The sequence below is a fragment of the Nicotiana sylvestris genome, chromosome 11, assembly GCF_000393655.2.
Source record: "Nicotiana sylvestris chromosome 11, ASM39365v2, whole genome shotgun sequence".
NCBI classification, from domain to species: Eukaryota; Viridiplantae; Streptophyta; class Magnoliopsida; order Solanales; family Solanaceae; genus Nicotiana; species Nicotiana sylvestris.
This window is the reverse complement of record NC_091067.1, coordinates 85,557,509-85,577,156: the sequence shown is the minus strand read 5'-3', so window position 1 is coordinate 85,577,156 and position 19,648 is coordinate 85,557,509. Positions and strand designations below refer to the sequence as shown.

Sequence of the window (19,648 nt, the reverse complement as noted above, 5' to 3'; positions counted from 1 at the left end):
GGAATATTTAATATCTTTTCTTGACAAAAGAATCGTGAAACTCTTCTACTTTATTTTCTTTCCTTATAAAACTTGTACGTACATATTCCACATGCAAAGTATGATGGGAACTTTAAAAATCAGTGAATTCAATAATTTTTCATAACTTATTAAATCAGAGAAGTGATTATGTTTGAATAATTTGTTTGTCTTGTTAAATTTTCATGTTTTAGGAATGCTTTATTTGCCCACGCACATTTCGCAAAGTTATATAAATGATAAATTCCGTTAACATTTTATATTAGTAACTAAACCTCATTACATGAATAATATTGAAATATTTGAGGGGAAATAAATTGAAAAGACATAATATTTAATCTTTCAATTGTGTTATCCGATAAACTTTGAAAAATCCTAATAAAAGTATAATTAAACATGTTTCTGCCTTCTAGAATGAATTTGAGAATTTCGTTTCAAAAATATTTCCATAAAAACTCTTAAATCTTTAAGATTGTGTTTTTGTTCAAACTAAAAGGGAAGTGTGATAACTTGTGAAATTGAACTAAAAAAAGAAGAAGAAAGTTTGGAATATGTTGGATTATGATTGAGGACTTCTATAAGACAGAAATTTCTCTTTTATTGAGTTAGAAATATAAAATAATACTCATATAATTTTTTTAAAAAAAATTACTCATGGAAATAAGGTACATGTACGACACGCGTACACTAACACTAGTTTTACTTAAAAATATATGTGCGGAACTTTCAACGGGGTGAAATTTTTTGTTACGGAAGTATGTACTCACGTATGATTTTTTGTCATAAGTAATTATTAAAGTTTCAAAATATTTGGTCAAAATCTCTAGAATCTTAGAGCTTCTGTCCATATATATTATAAATATAAATGTTATATATGAGTAACTTTACAAAAAATACACTATTATAAAGATGGTTAGAGATAAAATATAATATAAAAAGTTAGTTTCGAAAAAACTTTAGTTTTATAATAATGGCCAAATACATAGACAACCCATAAAACTTGATCTAATTTTTCATTTTGGCACTCTAACTCAGTCTTGTTCCATTTTGGCCCTCCAACTCCATTTCTTGTATTCCACTTTAACATAAAAGCTGACTCCAGTAAAAAAATAAAAAAAGCAGCGCGTGTATTCACATAAATCTGATGTGTAATTATATCCAATCAAATATTTCCATTTCAGCCATGTCAAACCAAATCCCTAAACCTTATATCCAAACCCGACCCACCAAATCCAATAAAAATACGCTTCCACCTTCACTGTCCTGTAAAAATACACCCCTTACTATGACCCTACTCCGTAAAAATCCCTAATCCAACATGAGGTAACCTTCGATTTTTGATGGTTTCTTCATGATCTGAAGACGTGATTGCTGGCCTTAGAAGTAGCGAATGTTGTGGTTCTTGTACTGGTAAGTGTCGATTTTTCAATGCATTGCTGTTTTTGGCCCTATTTTTTTGGTCTAGGTATATTGGGAAATTGATACGAAAGCTAGGTTTTGTATTTTTGAAAACAGTGTGTGTATAATACTGTTGGTAATCGTCTCTTTCTTCTTTTTCATGTCAGATTAAAGTTAAAAAAAATGGCAGAGGATTATATTATTGTCCATTTCCACCATGGTGGAACTTTTATCAAAGCGCCTGACCCGAAATACATTGGTGAGAGAGAAATAAAGGTAACTCCTATTCACAAGGATCACTTTTCTGTTGTCGAGTTGATTAATTATTCAAAGGATATGGGGTACGAAACTGTTGGGGGATTCTATGTATTTAACTCTAATTCCAATGGTTTTGTTCTGTTTGAAAATGACAACCAGATTTTGAATATTGTATCTCAGCTTAAACATGGTGCTTTTCTTGATTTGTTTATTAGTCATGTTGGTTTGCTGGAAGAAGGGGTCCCATTTGGCTTAGACAGTTTAATAAATAATGGGTTTAGGGCAACATTAGATGGCTTAGACAATATATATGCTGAACAAACTGCTTTAGAAAACCAACCTCTCATTGAACAGGTAGAAAACAACACATATTTGACTAGAGAGGAAGAAAGCTCTAATATAGGAGATGACAATACTATTTTTCCTTCAGATATGGAGAGTAGTGAATCTGAATTAGATGTTATACCTGAGGAAGATGATAGTGAGTTAGATGATGAGTGTAGAGCCTTAAGTCAAGAAAGAAGAAGAAAAAACAATCAAAACCCAAAGAAAAAAAAAGGAAGAATCCTACTCCCACACCAGAGGTTGAGTTAGGAGAGGCCGGAGTAGACAAAGGGTTTGATGACATTGAGAGGCCAAACAAAAGAGACAAGTATGCGGGAAGATTAGGGGGGAATGAGGACTACTACAGTAGTTCAGATATTGGAAGTGATGATAGTCGAGATGAGTTGGATGTTCTAGCTGAAAGGGGTGTTGACTTACTAGCTAGAAGGAAGAGTAAAAAATTAAGATTTGACCCAGATTGTAAAATAACTATATTTGAGCTTGGTATGGTCTTTGAGAATGCTATGCAATTTAGGAAAGCAGTGCAATCTTATGCTATAGAGTACAAAGTTCAGCTAAAACTTAATCCCAATGAGAAGCACAAGATTAGAATAAAGTGTAAAAGCAAAGGGCTATGTACATGGGAGCTATATGCAAGCACTGACAGAGATTCTGGGGACTTTATTGTGAAGAAATATCAACCAATTCACAAGTGCACTACCAAAAACAAAAACAAGTTGTGCACTTCCAAGTATATTACACATAAATACAAAGACAGGATCATATCCCCACCAAATATAAAACTTTGGGAAATTAGGGAGTGGGTTAGGGATCAAGAGGACTTATATGTGGGAAGGACTATCTGTTATAGAGCTAAGTGTATGGTAATCAAGCAGTTCATGGGGGACTGGAAGTTGGAATTCTCTAGGTTGTGTGACTATGTTGATATCATTAAAAGCACAAATCCTGGAATTGTTTGTTGGATCAGGATAGATAAAGATACTAAACCTGGAAAGAAGTTGTTTGTGTATTTTTATGTGTGTTTTGATGCTCTTAAAAGAGGGTGGTTAGAAGGTTGTAGGAAAATTATTGGATTTGATGGATGCTTCTTGAAGGAGCTATGTAAAGGTGAGTTGCTAGTAGCTGTTGGTAAAAATGGGAATAATCAAATGTTTCCTATAGCTTGGGCTGTTGTTGACCAGGAGACAAAGCACTCTTGGACTTGGTTCATTGAAAATTTGATTTCAGACTTGAACTTAGGAGATGGAGTCGGCTTAACAGTTATGTCAGATATGCAAAAGGTATTCTCTTTTAAATAATCTATTTCTATTTGTATAATGTAATGTTTCTACAATTTTATTGTTGACTTAAATTGTTATTTTGTTGTTTTGTAGGGTATGGTTCCAACTATTAGTGAGCTATTACCTAATGCAAAGCATAGAATATTTGGTTGGTGCAAAAAACTGTATTGCCGAAATTCTGGAAATTTAGCAATCTATTGAGCTACTTGAAATCAACAAACAAGAAATTTTGCAATTGACCAAATTGATTTATCACCAACTAATATGACCTTTTGAAACTTGAAAGGGCTGACCAATTGTCACGACCCAATTCCCGAACCCGATCGTGATGACACCTCTCTTGAAGACAAGGTCAGCCAGTCTAACCCAATTCATCTTTTAAAGCAGTTAATTAACACAAATATAGATAATAATGCGGAAGTCCAGCCCGACACAGCCCTAACCGGGGTGTCACAAGTCACGAGCATCTATAAGAATGAAATTTCCACTTTACAGTCTAGAAATACACTGAACAAGAATAATGAATAACATAGAAAGACAGTGGTGCTGCGAACGCTGGCAGTCACCTCGCTAAAACCTCTACAACTCTGCCTCCATGCAGCGAATACCCGCTACCGGGTGAACAAATACCTGCAACTGCACGCAAGGTGCAGGGAGTAAAGTGAGTACTCCAACTCAGTAAGTAATAAAGGTAAATAATAACTGAGCAGCAAGAAAACACGTAAAACAACCAACATGCTATATAGAAGCAGTGTAAAACTCCTTGAGAAAAATCAGTGAAGCTGTGAATTCTTTAGAAAATACCTTGGCTCAGTTTTAAACCTCTTTTGAAAATGATCTTTTCAACAGTTGTGAAATAATTTCAAAACAATTAGTGCCGCTATGCACATAAATCCGCCCCTCGGGCACAAATACCACAATTAAACAAGTAAACGACAAGTGAGTATGCAAAATGAACATATAAACCTCGCCCCTCGGGCAATCATATAGAATAGTACCAGCCCCTCGGGCACAAATTAGTTCCTGGTCAGCCATTGTTACCTGACCTCACGGTGTTATTCCTGGTCAGTCATTGTTACCTGACCAAATTGCATCATACAGTGTCATTGTTACCACTGTCCTGGTCAATCATTGTTACCTGACCAAATTGCATCATACAGTGTCATTGTTACCACTGTCTCAAATCACATGGGTACCCGCGCTCACTGTGGGTGTGCAGACTCCGGAGGGGCTCCTACAGCCCAAGCACAATAATAACATAAGGCCTGAAAGCCTTCTCACTTCACTCATAAGGCCTGAAAGCCTCCTCACATCACTCATAAGGCCTGAAAGCCTCCTCACATCACTCAAGCCACCGCGTGGCATAAATAGTAACTCAAGCCCTCGGCTTCATAGCACTCACCATATCCTCACATATGGCCCTTGGCCTCGCTCAGTCCGAAAATCATCACAATCCCCTTGGGCATTTGTAAAACAGTAGTTCTCAGCCCAAAATATCATTTAGAAATATCATTTGAGTTTCAAATCTGTATAAAAGTGGTTGAGTATGTAAAACAATAATCATCAATAGGACTGAGTTTAAATATAAATCAAAATAGTGAGGAAATAGTGATAAAAATTCACGAAGGATTCAAATAATTGGCACGAAGCCCAAATATGGCAAACAACCCAAATCATGATGATAACAAATCAGTTTCAATCAAATATGCAGTAAAATCATCAATACAGGATGGACCAAGTCATAATCCTCAGTAGTAAAGGACCTCGCGCTCTTTATCCAGCGCGTGGCTCACCTCAATATAGCACTATGATGTGCAATCCGGAGTTTTAAACCCTCAGGACATCATTTGCACTCATTACTCACCTCAAACCGACTACTTCTTTAGCTCGCGACACCTTTGCCCTTCGAATTGGCCTCCACGTGCGTCGAATCTATCCAAAATCAGAACGGATATGTCATAATATGAAAAGGGAACAAAGCCCAATCAAAACAATCGAAAAATACCAAAATTTTCGAAATTAGCAAAAACTCGAGCCCCGGGCCCACGTCTCAAAATTCAAAATTTTTTACATCAATGGGTTCCTTATCTCTCCACGAGTCTAACCATACCCAAATTATCAAATTCCCATAATATTTCGACCCTCAAATTCTCAATTCTATCCGAGAGGGTTTCTAACTTTTCCCGCTAAATTCACGGATTAAATACCAAAACATGTAATAGATTCGAGTAATCTAACCAAAATTGAGTAAAGAATACTTACCCCGTTGTTCTCTCCGAAAATCTCCCGAAAAATTGCCTTATCCGAGCTCCAAATCGTTAAAAATGGAAAATCTCCCGAACTTAACATTCTGTCCGGTACTGTTCACGGGGTTACTGTACACTGAAATGTTCACGGGGATTGTTCACGGATCACTGTTCACCCAGCGCGGTTACTGTTCACGCGCGGTGACTGTTCACGGTACTGTTCACTGGGTACTATTTCTGCAATTTTTCTCCAAATTTTCCCAAGTCCGAAATCACTCCGAAACACTCCCGAGCCCTCGGGGCTCCTAACCAAACATATACACTAACTCAACAACATCCTACGAACTTAACCGTGCGATCAAATCGCCAAAATAACGTCATATACCATGAATTAAGCTTTAAAATCCAAGAATTCTTTCAAATTTCATAAAACATCAAATTTTCCATTTTGAGTCCGAAACACATCAAATGACGTCCGTTTTCAACCAAACTTTACAGAAAGTGCTTAAACTATATATATGACCTGTACCGGGCATCGGAACTAAAATACGGGCCCGATATCATCACTGTCTAATCAAATTTCACTTCCATTTTCCTTAAATATTTTCAGAAAACAATTTTTCTCAAAAATTCATTTCTCGGGAGTATGACCTCGGAATTTTATGATTCTTGTTCCTATGAGTCACAAATAATGATACAAACATAGCCCTTCAGTCGAAACTCAATTCGGAGCTTATTTGCTCAGTTCAATACCCATTTCACTCGTTAAACAATTAACTCATGTTTCGTGTGAAAAACCCAATTGCGACTTAATGAAATTAGACCAAACTTTCCAGATCAGTCCTATAATTCATTATCAAAATTTCAGAAGTATCGAAATCAAATTTCGATCTTTAGAACTAAAAATGGACCTTTGGATCATTACATGCTTATGCTCAAAACAACAAAATCTTCCAAAAACTCTTCCAAAACTTATCCGAGCCTCATGTGACCCCGACCAAACATGCCAACACACCCCATAACATCATTCAAACTTTTTTCAATCAACAAAATACCTCAAACAACATCAAAACCATCAATTCACATCGAATTCAAGCCTAAGTTTTTCAAAAACTTCCGAAACACGCATTTGATAAAAAACACGACCAAATCACCTCCGAATGACATGAAATTTTGCACACACATCCCAAATCACATAATGAAGCTACAACAACTCTCGGAATTCCATTCCGACCCTTGGATCAAAATCTCACCTATCAACCGGAAATCGCTAAAATACTACTTTCGCCAATTCAAGCCAAATTCCACACCGGACCTCCAAAACCAATTACGATCGCGCTCCTAAGTCATAAATCACCTAATGGAGCTAGAAAAATCATAAAAATTCCGATCCGAGATCATTTACACATAAGTCAACTCTTGGTCAAGCCTTTCAAATTTAAAGCTTTCAACTGAGACTATTCTTCCAAATTCATTCTGATTAACCTGAAACCCAACACCAATGATTTACATAAGTCATAATACACCACACGGGGCAAGTAATGCCCAAGAACTGGCGAGCGAAGTGCAAAAGCTCAAAACGACCGGTCGGGTCGTTACACCAATTACATCAATAAAACCCAGGAAAACCTAGCCAATTCCATAACATGAACACAACAAGAAACACAACTAACTTCTTCCACATAGCCAACTTTGCATCTCTTTCTTTTACTTTGTTTAGCAAACCATAAATAACCTTGTTCGCTTGAGCTGAAAACTCATCATCATGCCATCTAAAATAATTGCAGCCACGCTGTAAAACACAAGAAAAATGCAAATAAATCAATGTAAATAGAGACAAGAAAATGAGAACACTAAAAATGAAATTCGAAAATGATTCACTTACTTTGTCAAATTTACACCCATAAAAGCGACGACCTGGATTTTTTGGTGTCCATGATACTTTCAGTTCAACTTGAAATCCACAACAACAAATATCCATTCCATTGTGAGAAAATAATTTTCTTTGAGATACAAATTCACTTCAAACTTCAAGCTTAGTTGAAATAAACCCACAATAAAGAAATCAGATTAAATAAATGGGGCAAAGTAAAAAAATCGACGGATTGGCCTTCAAACTTGGCTCTTTGAAACTTTGAGAGTGAAGGTGGGGCAAAGTAAATGAGGAAGGAAAATAATGGGGAAAGAAGATGGGGGATTAAATATGGGGCCAACATTTATGTTGTTACCGTTGGAGATGGAAATTTGGCTAAAAAAATATCCCTCACGCGCCTACAAGGTGTGGCAAATCACACACTCAATCTAGTTAGCTTTTGTGTTAAAGTGGAATACAAAAAATGGGGTTGGAGGGCCAAAATGGAACAAGACTAAGTTAGAGTGCCAAAATGAAAAATTAGGCGAAGTTTAGTGGGTTGTCTATGTATTTGGCATATAATAAAATATTATTATATAAGGTGGTTGTTATTGAGATTTGGATTTCTTTTTTCGTACCAAAAATAAACTTTTCCGATACACGTAGTTTAGGAAAAGATTTTAGTTTTTTTTGCCTATCAAAGTCTTGGAAGTTTCATTACCTCCATAACCGTCTCCGTTCCAGTCCTTGCCACTGCTCATTCTCATGTGGCTCTTTCGCCTTCAGTAGTTACTGATCAGGTTTTTCTAATCTCTTTGCTCTCTGCTTAAAATTGATGGTAATTACAATTTGTTTTGGATATTTGACACCATACTTTGTTTCAAGTAATTAGGGAATTGGGACCATCATTAGTTTGTGTTTCGAGTTCAATTACTGACTTAAGATTGCCTTCTTCACTTTTGCTACGTGACTTCCGGTGAGGAATTGACTATCTTCTTAATTAGTTTATTTTGAGAAATTAGAATTTTTTTTATATTTTAATTTCACTTCTGTTCCCAACCCCTACATTGTGTTTACAGGTTATTCTTTGTGACTTAATTTGTCTTTTGGGCAATTAGTGTAAGTTAAACTTTACAAGGGAAGCATCATGATGTTACTTTAAATTTTTTAATTCTTGTTTTTTGGCAATTAGTGTAACATGTCTTCTTTTTTTTTTTTTTTTGTTTCAAGAAACAGAAACTCGTAGAGACAGTTATAATAATAATAGAGTCTTTATTATGCATTTTTATGGTACTAATATATCGGCTCCTGTTGCTTTTTTTGAGCCGAGGGTCTTCTGGAAACAGCCTCTCTACCCTTCGGGGTAGGGGTAAGGTCTGCGTACATATTACCCTCCCAGACCCCACTTGTGGGATTATACTGGGTCGTTGTTGTTGTAAGAGGTGTTTGTCCGAGCAGGAGCTAGAGTGTCGTCAGCAATTCAGCCGAACCATAGCTTTGGTTCAAACCCTGTATTTGTCTTACAAAATCCATTGAATATGTATAAATTATTAATTTAGAACCCAATAACTTAAAACGATTATAATCCCGAACCCATAAGCTTGAAATTCTGACTCCGAGCAAGCATCCATGTGAGATGCTTAAATAGTCTAAATTTTTATCCTGTCTAGCCGAGTCTAAATTTTGTATTTTATATTTGTGTTGCCGCTATATATAGACATGGTCCATTCCCTTTTTCTTTTGTTTTGAACTGTACAGTGTCACTTTTGGTAATAAAATATGTTCAGTTATAAAACAAAAAAGTAGATTCTTAATTAGTAAAATGTGCTTCGTTAACTTCTTGCTGCATTTACTTTCATATGTTAAGTCCACCACAGAAGTCCAATCCTAAGGTAAATTCTTGAGTTAGACCGAGGGGTATTGTATATATAAGGTAAAATTCGATTTGTACCTTTATATATTGTATTTTGAAATTTTTTATCACAGTTCAAAATGTTAACTTAGTAATCAAGGGGTTCAAAATTTTTATTAGATTGTTGGTTGAATTCTCGGTGGCCAGTCTTTTTTAACTTTTTTTGACTGACTTTTATTCAGTGTACACATGAACTTTACAAGACACGTATTTACAGAATGGTTTTTGGTCCTTGGTGGTAAATTTCTTAGTTAATCTTCTTTGGGAATTGTTTGTTATGCATTTGTACCATTAATCCAATGCGCGCCTAGCAAAAAGTCAATGCAAAATTCAGAGTTATTCGATACCAGGTACCCGTGAAATTATCGAGCTGCCCGCCACGGTTATTAAAACAAAAAAAGTCAATCCTAAATAAATCTGAGCTTTGGCATACCTGCCACTTCTCTTCATTTTTCTTGAATAGTCCAAGTATCTGGTCAAAGTATGCGTAATATTCCCTTATAATAAATATTTAACATAGAGCAGGTGGCTTACAAGTCATTATAATTATAATCTGATTCATTAGTCTTTATTTTGATATACATTTCAAGTTGATTTTTGGAATAATTAACAGACATAAAAAGTCAGACATGGTATTTCTCTTTTGAATTCTCAACTAACAGCCTTTATATTAATTAGGCCACATACAGAACAGTTGGCACCGATTCTTCCCTTCTTTGTGCAAAGGAGTTTCTGCAGAAAGTTCTTAGCAACCAGTATTTGACGCAGGAGCTTTTATCAATTTTTCTCGGCTATCGAGTCATATAGTGTGGTTCCTAACCTCGCCAACATTAATTGGCACATCGCGACATTAGTTTCTTAGGCATTTTGGGTGCAAGATGGTACAAAGCCAAATAACATTTGTGAATCATAAACTAGATTCTATGGAGGGGTATGATTTGGAAGACTTGCTGAGATCAGAAGCGGTACTCTTGGGAAAGGGAACTTTTGGATTTAGCTATAAGGCAGAATTGGAAAATGGAAAAACTGTGGCTGTTAAGAGGTTAAAAGATTGTTGTTTACGTGAAGAGGAGTTTAATCAAAAGATTCAAGAATTAGCAAAATTGAGTGATCATCAGAGTTTGCTTCCTCTAAGAGCTTATTACTATTCAAAAGATGAGAAGCTTCTTATATTTGATTACATGCCCACGAGTAGCTTGGCTTCCCTTTTGCATGGTAAGCTTCTTCTACCTGTTGTTTCTATCGCCTTCCTTATCCTATTATCTTCTTGTTGTTACTGTCTCCTTTCGTGGCTTCTACACTACCATTATTGTTTTTCATTACTGTTATGCATATGCTTTCCTTGAGTCGAGGGTTTATGGGAAACAGTCTCTCCGTCTCCACAAGGTAGTGATAAGGTATGGATACATACTGCCCTCTCCAGACACCACTATGTGGTATTACACTAGGTATGTTGTCGTTGTTGTTACATGTCTCTTATTGATGTTTTATAACATGCTTCTTTTTACAGTAGAAATTCTTGCAAAACAGTAATCTTTATTTTCCTTGACCTGACATTATTGTTGAACTTCACATGTGTTACATAGACAATGAAGTGGCTAAGAAAGCTCCACTCACATGGGAAGTAAGGACTAGAATCGCTAATGGAGTTGCTTGTGCTCTCGAATTTCTCCATGCTCAAGGCCCTGGTGTTTGCCATGGTAACATAAGGTCATCCAATGTTTTACTCACCAATACTTTCGATGTTCGTCTCTCAGAAAATGGAATTTTCAGACTTTTCGTGCCAAACTCCAAGTTTGTCCTAATCCCTGGCTATCAAGCACCAGAAGTGGAAAATGCCTACGATGTTTCTCCGAAATCTGATGTTTACAGCTTTGGTGTCCTGCTGTTGGAATTACTGACCGGTAAGGCCCCGTTGGAAGCAAGTGGCAAGAACACAGGGGTTGATTTACCTAGTTGGGTTCGAGATACGTTTCAAGAAAAGCCTATTATTGATATTTTTGACAGTATGCTGCTGCATAATTACCAGAATTTTGGAGAACAGATGGTTCAATTGTTACAGCTAGCAATTTGTTGTACTTTCAAGAATCCATCTAAAAGGCCCTCAATGGTTGCAGTGACTAATAGAATAAACAGGACGTGTAGTTTTAGATCATGAAGATGGTTATTAGCTGATAATGGACCATTGAGAACCATCTGTTCCCTTTTTGTAGTTTTATATCTTTTTGAAATTCAATTACACAATGTAAACAGGATTCTTGTCTCAAGCATTTTAATCAGACAGAAACCAGCTTAAACAATTTGAACATGTCCAAAGTCAACTTTTATATGACAATAAATTAATCAAGAAATAGAGACGTGCATCATATTCTCACGACAGATCCTTTTCTCCGAAATGTACGACTATTCTAGCAAGTGGTGAAAGTGTAGGAGATGGAACTTTAGCAACTCGTTACAAAATAGAGGGTGTATTTGGTATGAATGAAAATATTTTCAGAAAATGTTTTCTAATTTTCTCATGTACGATTGACTTAAATATTTTGGAAAATATTTTTTTCTCATCAACTCATTTTCCTTCGATTCGAGGAAAATATATTCCCTATCAAGGGAAGAAAAATATTTTTCAAAATTCTTTTCCAACCTTCCCCTTATTCCCTATCCCCACCAACTCCCACAACCCACCCTAACCTGCCCTCGACCACCCCCACACCCCACACCCAATCCACCCCACCCCAACTCCACCCACCCCAACCCCAACCCACCTTGCCCCACCCCCACCCCCACTCTTAATAGAAATATTATTAGTAGTACTTTCTTTTCATGTTATAGATAGTGTATTTTTTTTTATTTTAACAAAAAAGTATTTTGTTTTCATATTTTCTTTTATTTCAACGAAATGATATAGTAAAAAGTATTTTCATTTATTGCAACAAAAAGAATATTTTCTTTTCCTGATGTAGAAAAAGTATTTTCTTTAATTTTAACAAAATAAGTATTTTCTTTTCATGATGTAGAAATTTTTTTCTTTCATTTCAACAAAATAAATACTTTATTTTTATGTTGTAGAAAGAGTAGTTTCTTTTTTAACCAAAAAAAAAATAATATTTTCTTTTTAGTTATGGAACACAAATTTTAACTTTATTTTTACCTTAAAAATGAAGCTACACATTATTACTTTGGGTTTGTGTGAATTTTTAGAAGAATAATTAAATTTTTGAAGAAAATAGAGTCCTAAAAATGTTGGGTATTTGGAAGAGGAGGTGAGGCCGTGTGTGTGGGTTGGGGGGGGGGGGGAGGAAACATGGGGACTTGGGGAAATCAGGGTTGAGGAGAGTAACATAAAAAAATATTTTCTACTCTATAACCAAATACTAAAAAATATTTTTCGGAAATTTTTTTTCATTCACCAACCAAACAAGAAAAAATAAGTGATAAAACCACTCATTTTCAAACGTACCAAACACACACAGAGTTGATGGATTTTTAAGAATTGATTGGTAATGAAGAGGTCGAAGAATGGATGAGAATTTGAAGTAAAGATTGAAGAAATGCGAAAGCTGGTAGAACTGTTTTCCTCTTAGAGCTTATTGTTAAGTTATATGCTGACGAGGTGAAAAAGTATATGAATTTACGTTACAGGTAATCTATAGATATATATAAGTGGACAATAAGAAAGTGAGGTGGCACCTCTCTTTAGCCAAGAAACATATTTATCTTTTTTCTCTTTTGTTTTTGGGTTTTTCATCATTTTTTCCATTTATTTAGTCTTATAAATTCAATCACCATAACTCACACCTCTTTATCTTCATAACCTATATTTTTTAATTATCTCAATAACTCTCATGTCTTTCATATTCATAACCTCTAAATATTTAATGTGTAATTTTATGACTAATTATTATATGTTCCTACATATGTACTTATATAAGGACTTCTATGTGTTGAACAAATATGATTAACACAAACTTTATATTTTGCTTATAATGGTTTGAGCTATCTCTATATCAATGGTTGTAGTGGGAAAGAAAAATTATACTAAAATATGGTATAATTTCTATTCTTTGTTTTTGGTTTAAGGTAATTGCACAAAGATATTCTATGCATGTTTGAATCTTAAGAAGAATGTCTAAGAAAAAGTGTCAAATAATGAGGTGAAGATCGAAGTAAAGCGTATTTCACAATTCTCATTACTGATCTTTGATTTTGTCATATTTAGGTTGATGTTGTATAAGTTGAAGTAGTGATTTTTTTCAAATAATATATACATAGAGATTTTGATATTTATTTTTTGTTGTATATATTTGTACTCTACAATTGCAATAACTTGAGTCGTGATTTTATTCGATGTCGAAGTGAGATTCTAATGTGTTCTTTTCCTATTATATATAAATTTATTTTATAAATATATTTTTCTATTTGTTCATAATTCTTTTGCCTCTATTTTTTTTTCCAATGAACTTTTTTGAATTAGGCATTAATCTATGACATTGACAATTTGTAGATAACTTTAAGTTAACATATAATGCAATCTAATTAATTAAGAAATCACATGTAATAATAGGTTATTACCCATAAAAAATTTAACAATGTGAATGGGGCAAGCTTTTGATAGTTTAAAAATCACTAGACAACGAGTTATTAACTTTATGAAATAATGTATTTTTTATTTTCGGGATATATTATCGATGATTGAAAACTTATTGAAGTTTATAATCAAGTTGCAAACAATACTCATTATTCTAATATTAGAATTTACACACAATTAGTTTTGATTCTTATCTTATTAAGTGGGTTATTTTGAGAGATTTTTTTATTAAAAAAATAATTGTTCATGTGAATGCTTGGTGAATTTTATTCTTTAAAGTGTAACATTATCTCTAATTTAATATTACAGTTACTCAATTAAATGTATCACATAAAATCATGCTTTAACTACCAGAATAATACAATAAATTAATGGAATAAAAGTTTTTAACATATGTTGCAAACTAAGAGGAGAAAGTCTTCCTAATGATCTTTTGTCAAAAAGTACATATTTTTTCTCATAGAAATTTTTAGCTTCTCAATATACAACTAACAATAATTTAATTTATTTTATTTGTGTAATTGGTAGCTTTAAGAATCTATGCGACTTTTATTTTTATTTTAGGTTTTATTTTTCTTGGTCTTGAAATTTCTTAATTAGATAAAACTTAAGTAATATTCACTGATAATTACAATTAACTATACATCATTTTGACTATTTGCTACAAATAAACTAAATTCATGAATTAAACCAAACATATTTTATTTATTGGCAATTTTCTTTCTCATAAAAAATGGATAATATCTACATTTGTTATTAACTTGATAAATTCTTTTTTAAAATTTTATTGATTTTTTTTAAACTCCGCGCAAAGTGCGGGTAAGTCTACTAGTTCACTTAATAAATATTGATTGATAACCTAAAATAAATTGTAAGTAACATATCATAACTAGAGAAATGAAAAAGAAATAGTCTCTCTCTTTCAATTTAGATGACACATGTCCATTTAAAAAAGAATGACATATTTCTACAATTAGAAATAATTCAACTTTAAACTCTTTAATTTACCCATTTTACCCTCAATGAGAAACCTTAATAACTACACAAATGTCATGGTCTACAAAGCTTTTCTCCATTAAGCTTTTAAAACCACAAGTGTTAAAAGTCTTATTTTTATCTTAAATTCTGTGTCGAGTAAAACTATCTCATCTAAATTGAAATGGAGGGAGTAATAAGTGATCACGCCCAACTCTAATCCTAAAAAGGATAAGCGGTCGCTGCAAATATCATCCAGCCTAAGAGTTTGGAGTCGAATCCCTCAGAGAACTAAGGTTTAGCTACAACTATTTACTATCACCAAGAAGACAAGCTTGAACAATTTCTAAGTAATAAATATTAAGATTCTTATGTCTAACTAATTAACTAACAAATTAAAATAGTGAATTAACAATTAAAGATACTAAAGAGTTGGAGAAAAGATTAAGGAGGTCGACAGTTATGACTTTCTCAATTGTCGGAATTCTTCTCACTACATCCCTATAATTTCTCCTGATCGTGAGCACTTCAGGTATCGTAATTCTCTTTCGAGCAACTATAATAATTTACATGACATATTCTCCCGAATTACGCTAGCTGGCACAATTTTACCGTTCACTATGACAACGTCAAGGTTTTGTTATTCCTAAATCCACCTTTAAACATGCCGTATTGATCTAAAGTAGTGTCTTCTCCTCTAAAATTCTGTAAATATCATGCTTAGCATGTATTTATATGACCTAGGTAGGGTGGACGCCATCCAATACAATCCAATCTCGGATAGGAGAGCTGGAGTCCGCGTCTACCTTCGTACGTCATGCGCCCATGAACGCGGACTCAACTTTTGTAATTTTCCAGTTCACGAAGTGATCCGTGCCTTCGCTTCGCTTTGCTGTTTTCTGCCTTCAATTTTCTCCTTTTTCGCATCCGTTTTTGAGCCATGCACGATATTGGACGAGCTCCCAATTCTTTCCATATCTTTGTTTTGGTGTCAATTTGTCATATTTTGATCATTTATCATCCAAACTCGTTCCTACACATAAGAAACACATAATGAACACATTTCACTATCCCGCACTTAAACTCTTGTTCGTCCTCGAGCAGCTTAAAATTAAGCAGGTAGTCAAGTAGATTTTTTAAAGCATACTCAAGCATCTTGCTAATGAGAATGGTTTATATCAATGCTTAGATTCTAGCATGAGCACTATTTATACTTTTCCTTAAGGTTTAAAATGATGCCAAGACTATTTAAAATATTTGTGCGACTTTGTCTAACATTCTAGCCTCAAACAATGACTCCAGTATATTCCTCTTTGTGATTTGTTTCTTGTGTAGACTAAAGATACAATTTTCTTACCAATACGTTGTAAAGCATTTGCCCTCCCCAACAAACCAGAGAGAGTAGTCAATCCGTGCTCTCAAATATAAATTCAAGTATAATTTAAGGACTCACAGATTGAAAGAATTCACTCACTCTCGCAAAGAAACTCATGTGCCCCCAAAGCTCGTACCTGGCTTGCCCATAATGTAAGTCTCTACTAATTTAAACCCGCAAAGTCTAGGATTAATTGGGTCTTTATGGGTTGTAATGTAGGCTAGGGACGGGTAGAATATATATATGGATAATAGTGACTAACCCCTCTAAATACTTTTAATACAATATACTTAAACTTTTAAGCATATCCTCTTCATGATCACTCAACAATATCGCTACGAAACTGTACATAACATATCCCATTGACTTTAAGCACATGTACAGAAGCACTAGCACATATCAAAGCGAATTAGAGGGATTATTTTATTTTGTATTTTCTTTTCTTTATTTTTTTCTCAAAATCTTTTCAACACCCTCCATAAAATTGATTTTTCCAGCTAGTGGCTCTCTCAATACACACATGCACCTTTTGGCCTTTCTATGGTTCCACTCAAAAATAACTCAATCTCTTTTCCTTCTCTTCTAGCAACTTAAGCGCTTTCGGAGGTAAATGTTCAACAAGATTTAATTAAGAACAAAAGGGATTCGTCTTGTAATGTGGGTACCAAAGAGAAGGTTTACAAGCTCAAATGGGCTAACAAATGATAATTTTATCACTAATATGCAAGTAGGTCAGAGGTCAATCAAAGAAATACCTATATCATTTTCTAGACTTGCAAAGCTTACTTATATTGCTTCAACTGATACACGGGGCAAGTTCTAGACTAGCAAGGGATGACACAGAGTACAACCAAATATATCACCTCACACAATGCACATGACTACTCAGGACAACTCAGACTCGACTATCAAGTTAAGAAAACTAAGCACAGTCATAATATAATTCAATCACAAAGGAGGTACATAATAGGAGTCAAAATATTATCCCAAGTGTCAAAATAAGTCACGTATACTCTCAAGACCAATAGTCGCAAGAATCAAGAAGAAAGTACTTAGCACAAATGCTCCAGCTCTAAGCTCCGTTATAAAACAAGTCAAAACACATAGATACTCAAGTTAGTCTCATTCCATTATACGTTCAAAACAACCAAGGGAAAGAAAGAATAAATTGTATTTTTCTTTAGACTTTTACCCTCAAGAAAACTATCTAGGAAGTCCATTGTAGGAAAAAGTCTAAAACTTTTTGAAAATTGTACTTCAAAAAAAAAAAAACCACTACCCGGTTCAAAGAGTCATCCTTTGGAAAAGAACCGCGGTCATAAGAAAAACCAAGAGGGATTATTTCTACCTATCATTTTTTATAATTTTTTTCTTTTTTTCAACAAATATAAAATAACACAACTAAACTAGCATAGAAAGCCACCCAAATAGTCGCTTCACCCCACACTTAAAATTGTACATTATCCCCAATGCACACCCATAAATATAAGAGGGTAAAAGAAACTCCCTGGTAGGCCATAGACCGAAATATTAGCAGCTCATGAAGTACTTAGACTTCTCCCAGACTTGATTCATTGTGCGGGTACCCCACACTTAGTTCTCACCATTTTACTTGATTTGCTTTATTCTAATGACTTTGCTTTCCATGCTCCTAGAAAATAAAAAGTAACACTAAAAAAATTAAAAATTAAAAAAAATAACTAGGTTGCCTCCCAACAAGAGCTTGCTTTAACGTCGCGGTACGACGTGAATTATTTTTTGCCTCTTCCTCGAGATTATGAATTGAACCCCACGTTGTGCTTCAAGTTTTCGGTTATGCTCTAAGGGTGGTGGAGCAAATCTAACTGCCCCAAAAAAATAAAGTAGCATTCTGCTCTTGTTAGCCTTTGCACGAGGTATGTAATCCTAACTTTTTGACAAGAAGAATTCCAGAATGTAGGCACCTTGTTCCTCATTCCTTGACTCCTCAATTGGCTCGGATGACCCTATTTTTATGTCATCATTTAAACACAATGGGAAAAAATGTTTGGAGTGTTGACCAATTCGTTTAACTACATGAATATTGGGATTGTCAACATCCTCAACACCAATGACACTAGAGTCAACTAAATATATATCCTCAATGTCCTTGGTTGACTCCAGTATCTCTTCTACAACATCGATATATTCAAATTTTAGCTGGTTAGAGTGTTGGTGTGCTACTTTGGATCCCTCCATTGGCACCTCAATTTTTGTCTCTAATGCACACAACTCCTGGATACTATCTATAATATTAACATATTGAGCATTAAAAGTTTCAACTAGTTGACTCACTAAGCCTCCAAGTTGCGAATAGTTGCATCTTGCCTTTGTATCCGCAATTGTGTCTCATTACGTTTTTCCACAAGGCACCTTAGCATATCCTTGATCTCTTTCAGGTTGTCATCCTCATGTTCTTTGTTCCTGTTAACCTTACAAGAAAAAGCAGAACCATTATAGTAACGGGTTAGGGGAGGATAATAAATATAATCACAATCATGAAAGTGACCATCTTGACCATCACACATATCATACACATTTTATATATAATATTGAGTTGGTGCACATAACTCACTTTCAAAAATATTTTGATAATTTTGCCATGAGTGGTTTTCTCCACAATATGTATAAGGAGGATCAAAAGTAGAAGTACCAATATCAAAACTCTAATAATTCCAAGATTTCATATTTCTCAAATCAATAAGTAAAACAAAAATAAAAAAAACAAGTACTATAAAATAAAATAAAAGTTCAAACTTGAAACCTAGCAATATGTACATCTCCAACGACACCGTTAGCTCCCCAAAAACGACGCCAAAATTTGATCACGCCCAACTCTAATCCTAAAAAAGATAAGCAGTCACTGCAATTATAATCCGGTCTAAGAGTGTGGAGTCGAATCTCACAAAGAACTAGTGTCATGCCTCAACCTCGGGGAGTACGATCGGTGCTCAACCGAGATACCCTAGTTAAGCAAGCCTATACAATGCCTACTACCAAAACTCACCCATGAACAGAGAGAAGATATATTTTATTAATTAGACAATTAGAGGTCATGTGAACAACACCCGTTCATTACTATTAGTTACATCATTTATAAGGCTCAAAATATATACACTTTCATAGCTTGAAGTGGAACATGTGATACAAATACAATGTCTTTAGTTTAACTTTCCCAAAACAAAGATACCACCCACACTATGTCTACAAAGCTTCTAATAGATACAAAAGAGTAGCATGATGGTACCGGCAACAAGGCTCCAACTATACCTCAAAATATAATATATATAAAGGACAAGAGATACAAGACCCTGAAATGAAGTGGGGCTCAACAAGTCAGCTGAGGAGACGGTGTACTGCTATCACTAATCAATACCGCATGTTGT

At 34.5% G+C, this 19,648-nt stretch overlaps 1 protein-coding gene across 10 annotated transcripts; it reads left to right on the top strand.

Annotated features, from left to right (window-relative positions):
* Window positions 1–1,240: 1,240 nt before the first annotated feature.
* Window positions 1,241–11,615, top strand: LOC104249305 (probable inactive receptor kinase RLK902). Of its 10 annotated transcripts, none has more exons than XR_011403966.1 (5): window positions 1,244–1,428; window positions 1,584–3,299; window positions 9,988–10,757; window positions 10,896–11,009; window positions 11,083–11,615. XR_011403966.1 is itself a non-coding variant. In XM_070163079.1 (5 exons), exons 4-5 carry the CDS (start codon window positions 10,188–10,190, stop codon window positions 11,465–11,467), a joined length of 909 nt encoding a protein of 302 aa, XP_070019180.1. In that variant the 5' UTR covers window positions 1,255–1,428; window positions 1,584–1,692; window positions 3,201–3,299; window positions 3,393–10,187; the 3' UTR covers window positions 11,468–11,615. The 10 variants fall into 10 exon arrangements, 6 of the variants coding, with proteins under 6 accessions (XP_009804002.1, XP_070019180.1, XP_070019179.1 ...); XM_070163079.1 differs by having other exon boundaries at window positions 1,255–1,428; window positions 1,584–1,692; window positions 3,201–3,299; window positions 3,393–10,524; window positions 10,896–11,615; XM_070163078.1 differs by having other exon boundaries at window positions 1,255–1,428; window positions 1,584–1,692; window positions 3,181–3,299; window positions 3,393–10,524; window positions 10,896–11,615.
* The last annotated feature ends 8,033 nt before the right edge of the window (window positions 11,616–19,648 follow it).

Bases quoted from the DNA above. Each gene is read 5' to 3' on its own strand.
- LOC104249305 (XM_009805700.2), top strand. From the start codon at position 2,505: ATGGTCTTTGAGAATGCTATGCAATTTAGGAAAGCAGTGCAATCTTAT. The intron at 3,300-9,987 runs GTATTCTCTTTT...TATATTAATTAG, and splicing joins TTATGTCAGATATGCAAAAG to GCCACATACAGAACAGTTGG.